This window comes from Agelaius phoeniceus, chromosome 12 (genome assembly GCF_051311805.1).
Source record: "Agelaius phoeniceus isolate bAgePho1 chromosome 12, bAgePho1.hap1, whole genome shotgun sequence".
Taxonomy (NCBI): Eukaryota; Metazoa; Chordata; class Aves; order Passeriformes; family Icteridae; genus Agelaius; species Agelaius phoeniceus.
This window is the reverse complement of record NC_135276.1, coordinates 11,301,277-11,317,157: the sequence shown is the minus strand read 5'-3', so window position 1 is coordinate 11,317,157 and position 15,881 is coordinate 11,301,277. Positions and strand designations below refer to the sequence as shown.

The 15,881-nt window shown below is 37.9% G+C and overlaps 1 protein-coding gene across 7 annotated transcripts in view; it reads right to left on the bottom strand.

Annotated features, from left to right (window-relative positions):
• The window catches only part of CHD9 (chromodomain helicase DNA binding protein 9), a 71,815-nt gene that overhangs the window by 37,823 nt on the left and 18,111 nt on the right, over window positions 1-15,881 (bottom strand). For 4 of the 7 annotated variants that reach the window (XR_013184065.1, XM_054640690.2, XM_077185171.1 and 1 more), the window contains exons 2-5: window positions 14,260-14,594; window positions 4,513-4,624; window positions 1,268-1,417; window positions 83-151 (exon numbers count right to left, since the gene is read on the bottom strand). Coding sequence is in view for 6 of the 7 variants with exons in the window: in XM_054640690.2 (XP_054496665.2) it covers window positions 83-151; window positions 1,268-1,417; window positions 4,513-4,624; window positions 14,260-14,594 (666 nt within the window). In the remaining variant the exon portion in view is untranslated. Of the gene's footprint in view, window positions 1-82; window positions 152-1,267; window positions 1,418-4,512; window positions 4,625-14,259; window positions 14,595-15,410; window positions 15,539-15,737; window positions 15,877-15,881 lie in introns of those variants that run through there. The other 3 variants (XM_077185174.1, XM_077185172.1, XM_077185173.1) reach the window with 3 other exon arrangements.

Genomic DNA, 15,881 nt, shown 5'->3' with positions numbered 1-15,881 from the left:
GAAAAGGAAATTCAGAGGAAATGTAAAATGACTGATGCCCCCTTTTTCAAATAAACTATTTTATCCCATGACAATCACTTACTTCTTTCTTTATTACCCTGGAGGATAATATTTTGTCTACAATTGCTGCATCTTCTTCGCTTGGATTTTCCTATAAAGACATGAAAACAATGATATTATAAAACTGCAGTACGTGCCCTCTCTCTCAGGCTTAAAACCTTCAACCACAAGTGGCTTGTCAGAAGATGAGCAATAAAGGTAAATTTGACCTCCACCAGCAGCAGCATTCCCTAACAGGCTGGGAGTAAAATTTAAAATCCAGAGAAGGTTATGTGCAGAATTACAGCAAGTCTGGCACTTCCAACCAGCATCAGCTGCAGTGCTCACCTGCCAAACACACTCAGTGCAAGCACCGGGGATTCTGCTGCTTGCCAGACACTGTGAATGCCCTGCTGAGTTAAACTGATGCACTGGACATAACCAGAATTCAACTACACACAACTGGAGAAAAACTCTGACAGGTGGAAAAAGAGAAAAGAAACCCAGCATGTGAAAAACTCAGTCTGATCCATCCACTCTGCACACAGGCACCAGACATGCTGTGGAATCAGAGAGAGGAGGCTGGGGCTGAGATGAGGCACAGGAGGGATTGCAGGGCTCTGCCACAGCTGGGGCTGTGCTCCCAGAGACAGAGGTGATCTGTGTAAGCTGCTTGCAATAGTCACCTTCCCTCTTGTCTGATTTGTTCCCAATTACATTATCATTCTCCTTCCCTTACAACTCCTGGCACTCTTTCAAGCATCTCAAACTCTTTTTTCCTGTTTCTTCCCTGCCACTCTGTTCACCTTGAATGGCTCAACAGTAAGTTTGAGTCTCCAAGTGGAACAGTGAAGTGTAAAGCTGAAAGGGTTGTGGGGAGAGGAAGAGTGTCCTTTTAAATACCTCAGTAAGCAGAAATCCCCCAAATAATTTGATGCTTCTGTAAGTCATGGTAACATCAGAACAGAGCTTTTTCATATGCCTATGCCACACAAAACATTACTTGAACTATACCCATCCTTGGTCTTATTCTTAACTTCAATTGAGTCAACAGATGTTTGGAACACAAAAAAATAGAGGTAATTTCTTACAGTTTTCAAGATTTTAGCCAAATGTCACACTAAACTGTGGCTTAGAAATAATAATGTATTCCAAGGTAGGAGCTTTATTCACTGAACTACCTGAGACAAATACAAAGCTCCCACAGACCAAGCCAATTTTTACTTACCACAAATAATTGTAAAGGCTGCTCAGCAGGTAAAGGGGCAGAATTCTTCTTGATTTTAACAGAAACTTTAGCTGCTTCTTCTTCTGATTGTTTCCCTTCTCCTTCTTCAGAGTACTTTTTCCTTTTAACTTGACGATTTGATCTTCTCTTCTGCCATGCAGGAGAAAGGAAAGAAATTGAGGTTTTTACCCAAAATTTCCCTTAACCTGAGCTGCATCTTCTGGGTCACTCTAAGCAATACTTCAGCTGTACCTACAACCAAAGGTCAACATCTGATGAAAACATGAAATAAAAAAAAACTGTAATCCACTTATGTGCAATTAATTAAATTGTTATTTTCTCTTTCATGTAAGCATATGATATTTTTATGTTTAGGGTTCAAAAGCAAACATGAAACACTCTTTTCAGGGTGTGGGAGCAAAGCTGATACATAACAGACCTTCCACAAGCATCATTATTTCAACAGTGAGTTCCTAATGCAGTGTAACAGTTACCATCCAACTCCAGTATCAGAGGGAATGATAGAAAATAAGCTGATGTGTCTCTACTAAATGGTGCTGTACAAAAAATTATGAAGGTTTTCACTATATCATATTGGTCAGACTGCTGATGAAATAAAGTCTGTTGCTTTGTTAATGTCTGTATTTTCTCCTCCACCTTCATCAAGGTTTAACAGCATTATACAGCTTACTTTGCAGTTTCTCTCTCTAACCTTCCATTATGGTTTCTGCAAGAATCTGAGGACAACAAATTCCAGCTGAAGAAATAATGTTCAGTCAAAGAAAATAATTCCTTCTCACTCACAGTTTCAAATACTTAAGATTATTAGGATATTGCATAACATTTCCTAGCCCTCAGTACCAACATGAGACATTGTCTATTTAACCATAAGATTAATTTGTAAATTGGATTCAGTGGATAAAAATAGCAGTATCAAACTAGTCAGCTAACATTTGAAAACACTATCATCTGCTTTAGAGAACTGATCATCACAAAAACGAAAACAGCAAAACAAAACTGTCTCTACAAAACAAATTTATTATATTGAGCTACACAGAAAAGGTTTTTTTTGTGCAAGAAAATCCACTGCAGGTTGCAATGTTATATTACACTGCAGTACTCAGCTGGGAGAACAAGTTGTGAGGAGGACAAAACCCTAAATCCTGTGGTCACAATGGCTTCTGCAGAGCAGATATTAAGTAACAGTGATATTGCAGCACAGGAACTTTTCCTCCTGACTGTTAATTCAGCCCCTGCTCTGGCTGGTATCTGGTAAATGACGTAGCTGTACTTGAACTACATTGCAAAACCTGAGCAGTAACCTAAGGGTACAGTACAAATCCAAGAAGGGCTATGACCATTCCTCTAGAGAAGCTGCAAAAATGAAGCTCCTTTGAGCTTTCCACAGTGATGTAGATTAGCTGTTCTTCCATAAATGTGTGTGGTGTTAGGTGTTATCACCAAAAGGAATTTCTAATGGAAGGACACACTAATGTCACATTATACTTAAATCAATTATAGTTTGCTGACAGAAGTAGGTTTAAAAAAAAAAAAAGAAAGCCAGGTAACATGAGCAATGCAAGATTATGTAACTGGCATTTTGAATTCTTCTCACTATGTCTTTTCTTAAAGTATGAAGTGATTAGCAAAACATCAACATATGTTCTCCAACAGATTAATATATAATCTGAGCTGTTTGGAAAAAAACTTTTGTATTTCCCTGAGCTGAGAACTAAGGCCATAAACAAATGGCTCTAAGACAAAAAATGAAGTACCACTACATATTAAAAATAAAAAAAAATTTAAAAATCTATCTATTTAAGGAAGACACTTGATGTGAAACTAAGCATGCAAAATGAATTAGGGGGAAAAAAGGCCTAAAATTGCCCCCCAGAGCTTTGAAGCAGCTATTTGCAACAGAAATTAGAAACAGCTCTTTAAAAATAAAATCATGAACATATTCGAAAACTAAAGAGAAAATGAATTAATGAAGTAAAGCAATTTATGTCTTTCCTGCTTCTCCCCAGCTCCTTTAAAGAGAGCAGGGCAATGCTGTGACATTCTGCAATAAAAGTTATTTCCCTCTCATGCCATCCCTGATTATCTCTACCCTCTTTCCCCTTCACACCAGGAGCAGGTGATTTCATGACATGCCCAGGAAAGAATTGATCTTCAGTCTTTTGTATTACATTTGTTGGCCTATAAATTTATGTTTATCTGATAACAACATGAGTGCAAAGTTACAGATCCTTTCAAGGTAACCTTTACCTAGGACAAGCTATCACTTCAGTTAATGAGAAGTCATTCTGGGAAATGGCTTCTGATCCCTTTTCCCCTCCAGCATTATTATCTGTGAAACACCAGAGGGCAATTCAGTATCTCATAATTGTTTTTTGACAACTATCATCAACTAATGCAATTAATTTTCACTCAACAGCACCTTATTTTGAATACTGATTTTGCCTCTGTGGATGAAATTGCCACAGGATAAAAACCTGTGCAGTTCCAGCACATAACCTTACGTTACTGGAGATTGTCCTAAAGCAAGAAGTTATAATTCTGTTACTAATGCAAACATAAACAGAATGTTATCTCTTCTCAACACTTCATGTTTCTTTGTGCACAAGTTTTAGAAATAATTAGCTATATTACTATTATTTCAGGGCAATCTATGAAAAAACAGTAGAAAGTAAACTACAAGAGAGCTATTCCTCAAGGGAATGACTTGACCACTTCAATTCTTCATCAGGCACTTCCTTCAAAAATATTCCACAAGCAACTAGAGCCTATCAGCATATTGATCACTGCTGCCTTCAGATCCCACTCTGCAAGAAATCTGCAAACAACCCTTTTAAAAGTTCTCAAAGAGCCAACTTCACTGATAAATGTCCTGTCTGTTAGGAAATCTCTGCATTTTCACACTCAGCCAAAGTAAGGATCAGGTCTAACTTCCAGCTCAGTGTAAGAACTTACAGTCTCAAATCTATGGGCTTCTGTACTGAAATGAAACAGAAACAAGCAGGGCACTGATGTCCCACCATGGAAAAGGGATTCTACCCTGTAGGATTTTCTGGTTTTAAACTGAGAGAAGTGGCTGCTGATGAAAAGTTCTGCCTATGAGACACACAGAAGTGTGAGAGTAACTGTCACTGCAGCCAAGGAAGTGCAACTTTCTGGAGACAGAGGGAAAAAGATCTGTGGACAAACACACAGGAATTTATCAAGGGAGAACACCAATTACTTACCTGGGAGTCTTCATCCTTCAGTGGCCGCTGTGGAGTCTGCTTAGCATCAGACAATTCATCTGAAGATTCGTTTTTTCTTTTCTGCTTTTTGCCCAGTGTGATGATCAGCTTTCTGTCAGAAACAAAACCCCAGCCCCTGAGTGAATGCTGCACACCAGTGTGTGTAACTTCAGGAGCAAATCACTAGCAATTCCCATATTCTCAACATAAACTCAGCCAGCACCACTGTCTGAAAAATGAGCAATAGGTCTCAAATACCTTACAGCAGACAGTACTGTTCACTAGTGTTAGTGAGCTTCTCTACAGTTACCTTGCTATAACAAACTCCTAATTATCATAAACATTTTAAATCTTTACACAAGAAACAGAAATAAAAAATCCAACATTTAAACCAACTGACAGTGGTAAACTATACATAGTTAGCAGAAATATAATCTGCAGATGACAACACTAAATGATTAATCATAAAAAATTTACCACTGCAAAATGTAGCTTCCCTTACTTCTACTTAGAAAAAGTAAAATTAACTGTGAAGAACAATCTGAAAATCACCCAAAGCTATCTGACATGCAAAACTTTTATGCTTAAATAAGTTACTCAATGATAAAAATAAGGGAATTGAACAAGTCTTTTTTTGTCCTTAGGAAAAAAAAAAGCTATCCAAAATCTGATAGTTTTATCTGTAAGTAATCTTAGAACCTATCAGAGTATGTTAAGAACCACCATTGTGCTGAATAAATTAGTTAAATTCTAATGAAAAAGCACCAATTATTCCTCTCTTTGGATTTAAAAATTACACTGTAAATCATCAGATTTGTTTCTAACTAAAGAGTGTAAAAATATTTTTCCATATTTGAAATGTGCCAAATACACTTCTTTAAATGTGTTTACAGTGGCATAATTGTAGAATGACAAACTATTCAAGAAAATCACAGACAGAGAGATGTCCTAAAATATATATTTCATATGGTCTTTTATGATCAGATCTGTAACAGAAAATGAGGAGAGTGTTCCAGTATACGAGTGCTTCTGCCATGTTACAAACAAATTAAGCACAAGATTTTAGTCTTTATACAGACAATACAAGTATTTTCCAGCAATATAACATCAAATAAACTGGCCACCTGATGAGAACAATATTGGTGAGAATATAATGGTTGAAACACAACTCATTTACTTCTCTTTGCAAGTGTTCAAACAAGAGAACACATAAATATTTACCATGTCCAGACTAACAGCTCACATGGAACACAAGCATGTTAAATTACCAAAACATTATGGAAAGTTTAAGCAGCATTGCTTACAAAAGACTGCAGGTATAACTTCAGGAGCAAGGAATATTTGCATGGCTTTTCAATATTTAATCACTATGTATGTTCAGTGGAAAGGCTAAAATGGGTTTAGGTTTTTTCCACTCCAATTTTTTTCACTTTTAGCACAAAGTGAACAGCACTGATGGATGCAGGTTGAAATGAAGTTGCAGTCAGCATAATCACAGAGCTGCTTTTTCACAAGTAAATTCTGGTCCTTGGCTTTTCATTAGGTGTTCTCAGTTTAATTATTACTGAGAAAACATGTTTCATAATCACAGGAAATAATTTCAGCAATGAACACACTGGTTTCCCTACTGACTTCAAGGTTAGTTTGAGTATTTTTTCCCCTCACTTTTCAAGCTCTGATTAGGAATCATCTTTCTTTTTTGTCTTGGTTTTTATTTTAAGACTTGTATTCTTGGGTATTTGTCCAATATGACACTTTCTAGTGATGGACTTGGATAATCGCTTTTTCCATTTTTATCTCACTTTGTTTCATAAAATTTAAGTGTTACATTAGCATTTGTCACTAATATGTCAAATCAGCTAATATATTCCAAAATGATGCAGACAAGGCACATTGTGATTGACCTTCTGAAATTGTTGTTAAAAGGAATTCTGGATGCTAAAATTTAACATGCATTTAAAGGGAAAGCTGGTAAACTTATGAGTGAGAATTTCCTGTAAGATCATTCATGAAACAATATCCACCCCACCAAGCCCGTGATTTGCACCTTTAGGGTCTGGAAAAATGGTAGGAAATATCAATATATGTTTTCCCTGCTCTTAAATTCTTTCAAAGAAAAAGGATAACTGAAAGTTCTTTAATCAAGCAAGTGTTAAGATGTAAGTCAAGCTGGAAGAGGTCTCAGGAAGACCTGTGGTCCCTACTTAAGGCCCTTCAGAGTTCTTTTATGTTGCTCAGCCCAGTTAAGTTCCACTTATCTCCAAGGCTGACAGCTGGTAGGTACCTGGGCAATCTGCTCCAAATTTTGATTCTCTTTTGTGAAATGGCAGATTAAAACAATTCCTAAATGCATGTTTGTGTGTTAAATATTTGTATCTGTGCAACCACAGCTCATTCTCACTTCATGCACTAGTGTTGACTATTTTAGGCTCAAGGGTCCTTTAGTATTCAAGAACCACGGTATTAAGGGATATAGGGTTTCTATGGGCTCTAGTGGTGTCCACTGAATAGCTGAGGATTTTAAGGGCCTTCTCTTTTAGAACATGGGCTATTATTTTGTGATTAGACTGCTCTAGCTACATCTTTCCTTGCACATTTGTTCCCCTCCTTTTCTTAGTTTTAGTCCCTCCTTGGGTTCACCTCTTGCTCTGCCCCTGCACCTTACACACAATATTCCATTTGTCAGCTTTTGTATCTTTGAGCGTGCACTCCCTACCCCCAGTACTTCACCAGCTTCTCCCTGAAATTTTCTGCACATCTCTGCATGCTGCAGATCAGAATGTTTCTTCCTCTATATGGATATGGTGCCAATGACAGGAACAAATGCAGTTTTACTTCTTTCTGATCCAGTGCCCAGAATCACAATGCTCCTTGCTATCAGAAGTTGCTGAACAACAGTATGGTGCTAAAGTCATATATTTCTATCAGTAAAAATGCAATCTGCTCATATTTTGGCCAAAAACTTCTAAAAAAAATCTGCTATGTGAAAACAATGATTTTCAGAAGCTTGTAAACTGGATCAATTCTGTGAGAAATTTTCATTGAGCAAACAAGTTCTCTTGCCAGTTTATAAATTTCTGCATGAAAGCATAAAGATCCTTGGCTAAAATCCCTTTTTCCACCCTGAAACAAACTGTTCTGAACAGAAACTATCTATTCTGTTTCTATGAAAAGTTAACAGCACACTGTAGACATGGAATAAATAATATCACCAGACTCCACTCCAATTTCACTTTCTCTTGCCTTTTTCAATTCATATTTATCTTATTACATAACAACTATAAATATTTCAACAATTAGATGGTGTAGATTTCTTCATTACATATTTTCTTTTTCTATAATTACAAACTAAAAATGTTGAGAAACTTACACCACAAATAAGGTTTAAAAAGAAGATTTCTCATGAGCCAGTATTACTTCTGATCCTTAGCACAGGACTCCTACCCTGCTTTAGAGCTACCAGTAACCACTACTTAAAGAGCATTGCAACTTCTTTCTTACAACTGAAAACCAGTAAGAATGTGCTCCATTCCCCCTCTGTTTCATAGCAGGGAACATGATGGAAACACTGTCAGTACTCTGAACAGCTTTAAAGTGATAAACACTTTCCAAAACCTCCAAAGAATGAAAAAGGAAATATTAAAGAGGATAGGAAGAAAAAGGCAGCAAATGCGTATTAGGCACGTCAGGAATAGGAAGTACAGCCGGCCTTTAAAACATCATTCTACTTCAATTTTCCCAAAACAGAAAACACCAAGTAACTAATAATTAGTGTCCAGAGTCACCACTCAGATATTATCATTTGCAGCCAGAGCACTTTGTTAAATTACTAACAATAAAACTCCTACGTTATCAACAGTATTAGCAATTCTTTATCACTAGAAACTTTGCTAAAAATATAAAGTAGAAGTTTCCTTGACAAGATACTGTAGCCTCTTGAATGAGAGTTAATTTGCTGGTATAAAACCATTTTATCTTATCCTTTTATATGTTTAATAAATAATACTAACACAGTAATATTAGCCACTGTCTCCTTCTCCAGTTGTATTTCAAACTAAATAACTTCTGGACTGTGCACAGATTTTAAAACACTCCTAATAGTCTTGTTGGAACCATCAGTCAGTTCCAGCTCACACTACATTGAAACATTTATGCCAAATAGCAAACAAAATGACATCCCAGAAGGATGACCAAACCTTGAATTTATTGCCATTTTAATCAGGACACAAGATAATGACCTTAACAGATCTAAGAGAGCTCAAGATTCAGCGAGCACCCCTCATTTCTGAGCACAGAGCTGTTCCCCACCCAGCACCTGCCTGGCTGGCAGGGACCAGGGGACAGTGCCAGTTAATGGGACAATGTTGGTTAACAGGGGACAGTGCCAGTGAATGGGGACAATGCTGGTGAACAGGGGACAGTGCCAGTGAATGGGGACAATGTTGGTGTACAGGGGACAGTGCCAGTGAATGGGGACAATGTTGGTGAACAGGGGACAGTGCCAGTGAGTGGGGACAATGCTGGTGAACAGGGGACAGTGCCAGTGAATGGGGACAATGTTGGTGAACAGGGGACAGTGCCAGTGAATGGGGACAATGCTGGTGTACAGGGGACAGTGCCAGTGAATGGGGACAATGCTGGTGAACAGGGGACAGTGACAGTGAATGGGGACAATGTTGGTGAGCAGGGGACAGTGCCAGTTAATGGGGACAATGCTGGTGAACAGGGGACAGTGCCAGTTAATGGGGACAATGCTGGTGAACAGGGGACAATGCTGGTGAACAGGGGACAGTGCCAGTGAATGGGGACAATGCTGGTGAACAGGGGACAGTGCCAGTGAATGGGGACAATGTTGGTTAACAGGGGACAGTGCCAGTGAATGGGGACAATGCTGGTGAACAGGGGACAGTGCCAGCCCCTGCCCCAGGAGATGCCAGCTGAAGGCACCTCCCCAGCACCAGTGCAGAGATCCAGCTCCTCCCCAGCCCTGTCCCCATGGCACCTGAGGCAGCCCCTGTGTTTGTAAGGGTTTCAAACCATCTCAACACTATCAGATCAACAAGCAAAGATTATCTCTCAGGGTGCTGGGTTTTAAGAGTGCTTGTTAAGAGTATTTGTGAGACCTGCTTGGAGGTACAAGGCAACAAGGACAGTCACTCATTTCAGCAGTGCACAGCATCACATCCCACTTGCTGGATTCATTGCTACATAATTCAAGGATTAATGAACAAAATCCACCAGTGCTCTTTTAACACATGCAGTAATACAGCCATTTCTGGCAGCAGGTTTGAACTGAAGGACTACCACTCTGACTCAAGCATTTGTAAATTGAGTCCTTAGAATTTGGGGGACTTATTTATTTAAACTATGCAGTGATTAAGAAAAAAGAAATTACCTAAATGTATTCAACTGATATTGTCCTTTACATCACCAGTGCAGAGCTGTTGCTTTTCATCAGGGCTGTGATATTTAATTTTATGTTTGAGTAGGTGGGAATACGTTGAGAGCTATAAAACCTAAATGCCAATCTACTTTTTTGAACAAGAGAATGTTCACAAATTCATAATTCTTCACATCAAGTGGTAAGAAGTAGACTTTTTAGATTAAATATGCATCACCTTAGATGGAAGAAGTAGAATCAATTAGAAAGAGCTTATAAATAGAAACAAGGTCTATGCAAAAATATGAAAGGGTTTAAATAGATTCCTAAATGTCAACACACCTTGGTAAATAGCCAGGACACAAAAAGTGGTTCTGCTCTCTGTAGAGTAATTGTAAAGCAAATTTTCAAGAATTAACTTATTCAGTAATCAGTGCATAAAGCAAATTAGACTACTTACTTTGGTAATACTAAATATATTATACATACATTCTTCTAGCAATAACATTATAAGGGTATGACAGAAATTATTAATAATATAATTTAGTCATTTATCTTCACCAATTCTTATGGCACAGAAACTTTGCTAACCACAGAATCCAGTTCTAATGGACCTGACTGAAATTAATAAGCATTATTTCTCTGTCTTCACAGCTCCAAAAAATAAAACCTTACCCCTCACCTTTAGAAATTACCTACAGCCTGCCTAGAAGTAGCCGCCAGCAATTTTTAACTGGCACTGATAAATTAGAATGAATTGTGCTATAAATTTTTTCCTGTATATGCAGATCTCCGAGCATCACGAAGGAAAATATAAACAGTTAACATGAAGCCACCAAACACAAGGTGATTGTCTGAGCAGCAAAAACCAGGAACTCTTTAAAGACCATGCTGCCCCTAAATCTAGACACAGTAGCTAAAACTCATCTCAATCCCAGATGAGGGCTACTCAGTTTCACTAAAAGCTGGGCTGTATTACCATTGAAAGCACTTTTTTCTTTTTAACTGATGGCTATCAGACAATTTTATCAAGGTCTGTTCAGCAATTAGTGCTCCAGCTCTACAGTTCAACTGTAGCTCTGAAAATCCTCGTTCAGAGCAACCCAGACCTTGCTACACAGAATAAAGCCCTGGAAGAGGTCAAAGTCTATGATCACAATCTAAATAAGAGTTTGCTGTTTGAGTTCTGGGCTACAGAGGGTACAGCTGTGCTCTTATGAACAGGCTGTGTTTGTTACGAGCAGAGATATGAAAGACCAGATTAAAAATGTTTCTCAAACGTTTCTAAAAAGGAAAAAAAAAAATCAATATATTTGTTACAGTTTCAGAGCACTCAGCTGTGTGTTGGCCTGCAAATATGAACAGGAGTCACCCTAAACATACATGTGACTTCAGATCTTCTCAAACACACCCAACTCTGCATCACCTCCTGCATTGCTCTGCCACTGCAAATCCAAACTGAAGCAACAGATTTAAGAGTTCCTGGAAGTTAAATGAGTTTGCTATAGAAAACCCTGACTGAAAAGAAATTTATTCATCTGGGATGGACATATTGCAGCAGACCTCCTAAAATGGAACAGCAGATGCACCCAAACAAATTCTCTACTACTGTTAAAAAGGTATATTTATCTTTTTTTTTTTTTAATTGTAAAACTTTACTGGTTTCAAGGTTTCACTCACAACTATATTGCTTGCAAAAAATTAGTTCATAATGGCTTCTAACAGTTGGGAATTGTTTGCTTGTCTTTTTAAAATATGAGGGGACTTCAGGTTTTGCTTTCTGATTAAATGTAAGAAATGCCATATATACAAATATGTATACATATTTACATTATAAAGTTTTTCTTATTACTGATTGAAAGAAAAAAAAAATTATTTTTTATCCCATTTTAAACAGATCTCAAAAATCTTTCCATCCAAAGAGAAAAAACCATTTTCATTGAACTGAGATCTTCCCTTCCCTTCCTGCCCAATAAAGCTCTTGTTTTTTACAGGTATTATTTTAGCATAGTAAAATTTTCTCCCAAGATTCAGTCAAAGTTTATTTTAAGGTAATGAGAAAAATCAATGGAGCAACCCACACGCTTAAAAACCCAGTCCTATTTTGACTTAATGATTCCGAGGATGTGCTTAGGTTCATTAAGAAATATTTTTTAAGAACAGAAGATAGGACAAAACCTTTACCAGAGCTGTTTAGTCTTCTAAACTCCTTATTCTTTAATTTTGTTTTTCTCTGAATAAAAAAAAAATTATTAATCACAAAATTTTTTGAACCACGGTTGAAAAGACAAGTACAGTGATGTAGTAATTATTCTGCTGCAATATCAGCAGTTACATTTGCATAGAAAGCAGGGCTGCTAAGATTATTCTTTTTAAAAATCAAGGCCTTATTGCAATTGCTGCTCTGCAAAATCCCTGGGGTATTCCTTGCTAAGCAGTTATTATTTTATGTATTTATATCAGTAATATACAATAGTGCTAATTCAACACAACACATTAATCTGTTTAGATACAAAAATGAAGTATCTTGATGACTCAAAGCATTTGATTTGCTGCTGTCCATCTAAATAAAATGGAATTCTGTGAATATGAATGGAAATCTGTAATATGGGGTGGTTCTAGAAGACTCTTCAGAGCTCCTTACTAGGACCTGACTGCTCCATCTTTAGCCATGTATCCTTCATAAAGAAAGCAAGACCTGGCAGCATGACTAAGTTAGCAGAGAGCTACTGGGGCATGAGCTGATCAAACTGGTAACTAATGGGACACAACCCTTCACAGCTTAATGCAAAATGATGAAACATTGACAATAATCAAATGGGAGCTCCTCTAACAGCCTGCATGTACTCTGCATCAAACACAAACACCATTGTTAAAAACACAGTTTGAGAAATGTCTCTTTCTCAACTGCTGCCATCTGATGAAATCTTGAAAAGTGATCCTAAGTGATGTGCACAGCAAAGCACTTCACCAAGACAAAACTGAGTGCACAACCATAAATTGTAGGTAACAGTTTACTTTTTTTCATTTAAAAAAGTAAAAATGATGTTATTTTGGCAGGTTTTGTCAATTACCCACAAGAATGAATAAAAAGCACACTAAGGACAAACCACAAGGTTTCATGAAACTGACACTACCTGAACAACAGTGTAAGTTTTCTGATTAGACAGACCCACAAAACGTTTGTTACAGAACATAAGTAAATTCAGAAACATGAAAGTCAAATCAACTTCACAAAAGTACACATCTGAAATCCCACCTTAAACTAGATGGAGAAAAAAAGAAAAGGAAGCACTACTTGATGCTTACAAGCAGCATCATATGCCAACAAAAAAACAGAACAGAAAGAAATTAACACCATGAAATTTCACGTTAGGAATGAAGTTGGGTATAGAGCAGTAACCTTCAAACTACAGGGTAACTACTCAAAATTGTTTACTTCAAACATGTAAGAAAAGCACTGATCTCTACAAGAAAAAAGAAAATGCAGAGATATAGACTGATTAAAAGAACATTCATTTCTGCTCCAAACATTAAAATACACATATGGATATGAGACATTTAAATTTCAGAGATATGCCAGTTAATATTTCTGCTACTGCAAAAAGAGCACAGATTTATGAAACTAAAAATCAGACTGTAACTAAGATTTCTATTTCAAGTTCTGACTGACGTACTTAATACTGGAAATCACACACTCTCCTTAAAAGTAAACAGGCAACATAGGTTAGCTCTGGAGTCCCAAGATGAGCCAGTTCCTGAAACCCCTGGGGCACTCCAAAAGCTCCTCACCCTAAGGTATCCACCCTGCTTGACCCAGCTGAGTCTGCAAAATATTTAAGAGGGCAGATTAAATTGATATGAGTGAAGACTACAAAATTCTTATAATTTAATCTTTCCAGTATGTGCTTTACTTTTGATACGAGTGGTATCTGTAAGAATATTCTCTTGTCTACAAGTTCATTAAACTTCCAATTTCTCCCTGTGTAGTTTATCAAGCACACTGTATTGAAGCTACATGCCAAAATTGATAAAAACAGCATTTATAATACAGAAAAACTCAGTTTGGAGTCAGAATGGATTACAAAGCAAGACAGAAGGTATTTCAGTCTATGCTTCAAAGTGAGTATAGAATATTTTAGAATCTGTATTTAAAACAATTCCTTTTAAAAGGACACTCCTACAGTGATTTTATCTAAAGAGAAAACAGAGCATTCTTGTTCCTGAATGAGAGAGTCCACACATGGACTTAATCAGGAAGAATTTTGTGTAGGCAGCGGAGGAGAACATTTTATTATCAGTAAGCAGTTTCCATTTTAATCAAGGATATACAGTCTGAAAAAAAGACAATGTTTTAATCTACTTACCCAATTTTTGTTTTCTCTTTAATTTTGGAAGAGGAACCAGTTTTCGGCTTTTTAGTCTCCTTATCCTTTGGTTTGGATTTAACTTTTCTACCCTTCTTTTCCTCTTTTCCTTCAGCTGAAACACTGGGGAAGTTTTCAGGGCTCATTACTCGTGGAATGTTTCTCTCTCCTCTCTCTTTTGCCTTTGCAATTGCTTCGGATATTATGCGATTCGCCTTCTCTTGTTTACTTTCTGAGTCTGTTTTTTTCTTCTGCTTCTTTTCAGACATTCCCCTCACCTGGGTATTCTGCAACTTAGTATATGATCCTGAACCATCAGTCTTTTTGGAAGGAGGCTGTAACAAGAAACAAAAAGTAAATTAAATCCCCTTATTTTAAAGATAGAAAGAAAAAGTGCAAACATTTTTGGTAAGGATACGCATTTTAAAAAAATGTAACTGCCAGAGACTTATGTGGACACAAAAAATGAGGAATTCCATTTGTACCACAGATTTGCGTGGGTTTCAAAATAACGACATCAATTGTTGGTTTTAAACAACCAACCCAAGTACTCAAAGTCAGTAAAAATTATCCTTCTGAAAATCTCTCAGCCGTTTCTCCACCTCTGTAATGAAAGAAACCAATCTTTAACTTTTGCAGCATTCCCATACATTTGACACACACATCCAACACCTCCAGTAAAATATGAAAAAGCAAAGAGCTCCCAAACAGCATCAGTGTTTTGCCTTTGGTAGGATACCAGGACCACGGCTCCCCTAAAGCAGATGAATGATCTACAGGACTAACTCGGCAATGAACACAACAGATGCTCGAACAACACCAAGATTACAAACCAGACAAAAGATAAAACCAAAACTAAAATTACACATTATGGATATGGTCTATATCCATAAACGGATCAGAAAGCAGCGTTTCCTTTATTTAGATCAACATACACTCCATGCCTCGGATAAAAGACGCAACTTGTTTTTATCTTCGGGATTGAAATGCCCGTTTCCTGGACGCAGAATTGTTTACGGGGCTGATGAGCTTCTCCTGCAGCCAGCCAGAAGACATGTTTTTGCTTTCCTCCCCTCCCCCTTTGAGGAATGGAAAGAATTTCCTATTCAAACACAAAACCCCAGCAGATAACAGTTATGTTACGTTCTCACCCGTAAATGCGCCTCTGCCTAGAGCAGGAAGAAAAGCCACCAGGAATTTCCAAACACATTTTCTGGGCAAACCCCGCGCACTTCCCGGGATTCATGTTCTAGAGGAGCCTCATGGGCGGCGGGGGCGGGAGGCAGGGATGGGGCCGCTCCCGATGCCACCTTAAAGCCCCGGGGCTGGAACAAACAGCCGGACCCAGCTCGGGAACAGCTCAAGATGGCGATGCGGCTCCCGCAGCAGCAGCCAGTAATAAGGAAGGTTATTCAATCCCATTAGCCTTTTAGCCCAAAGAACCCCTCCTCCTCCCACTCATTCAGGCTCTCACTTACCCTTCCTCTCGGCCTCTTCACTGAAGACATTTTTGGCGTCAGACAAAGACTTGCCCTCCGCTTTTCCAGCACCCCCGGCAGTGCTCAGGAGAAAAGCATGGGGAGAAGATTGCTAAATGGCCTATTTAGCGAGCGGCAGCCGGG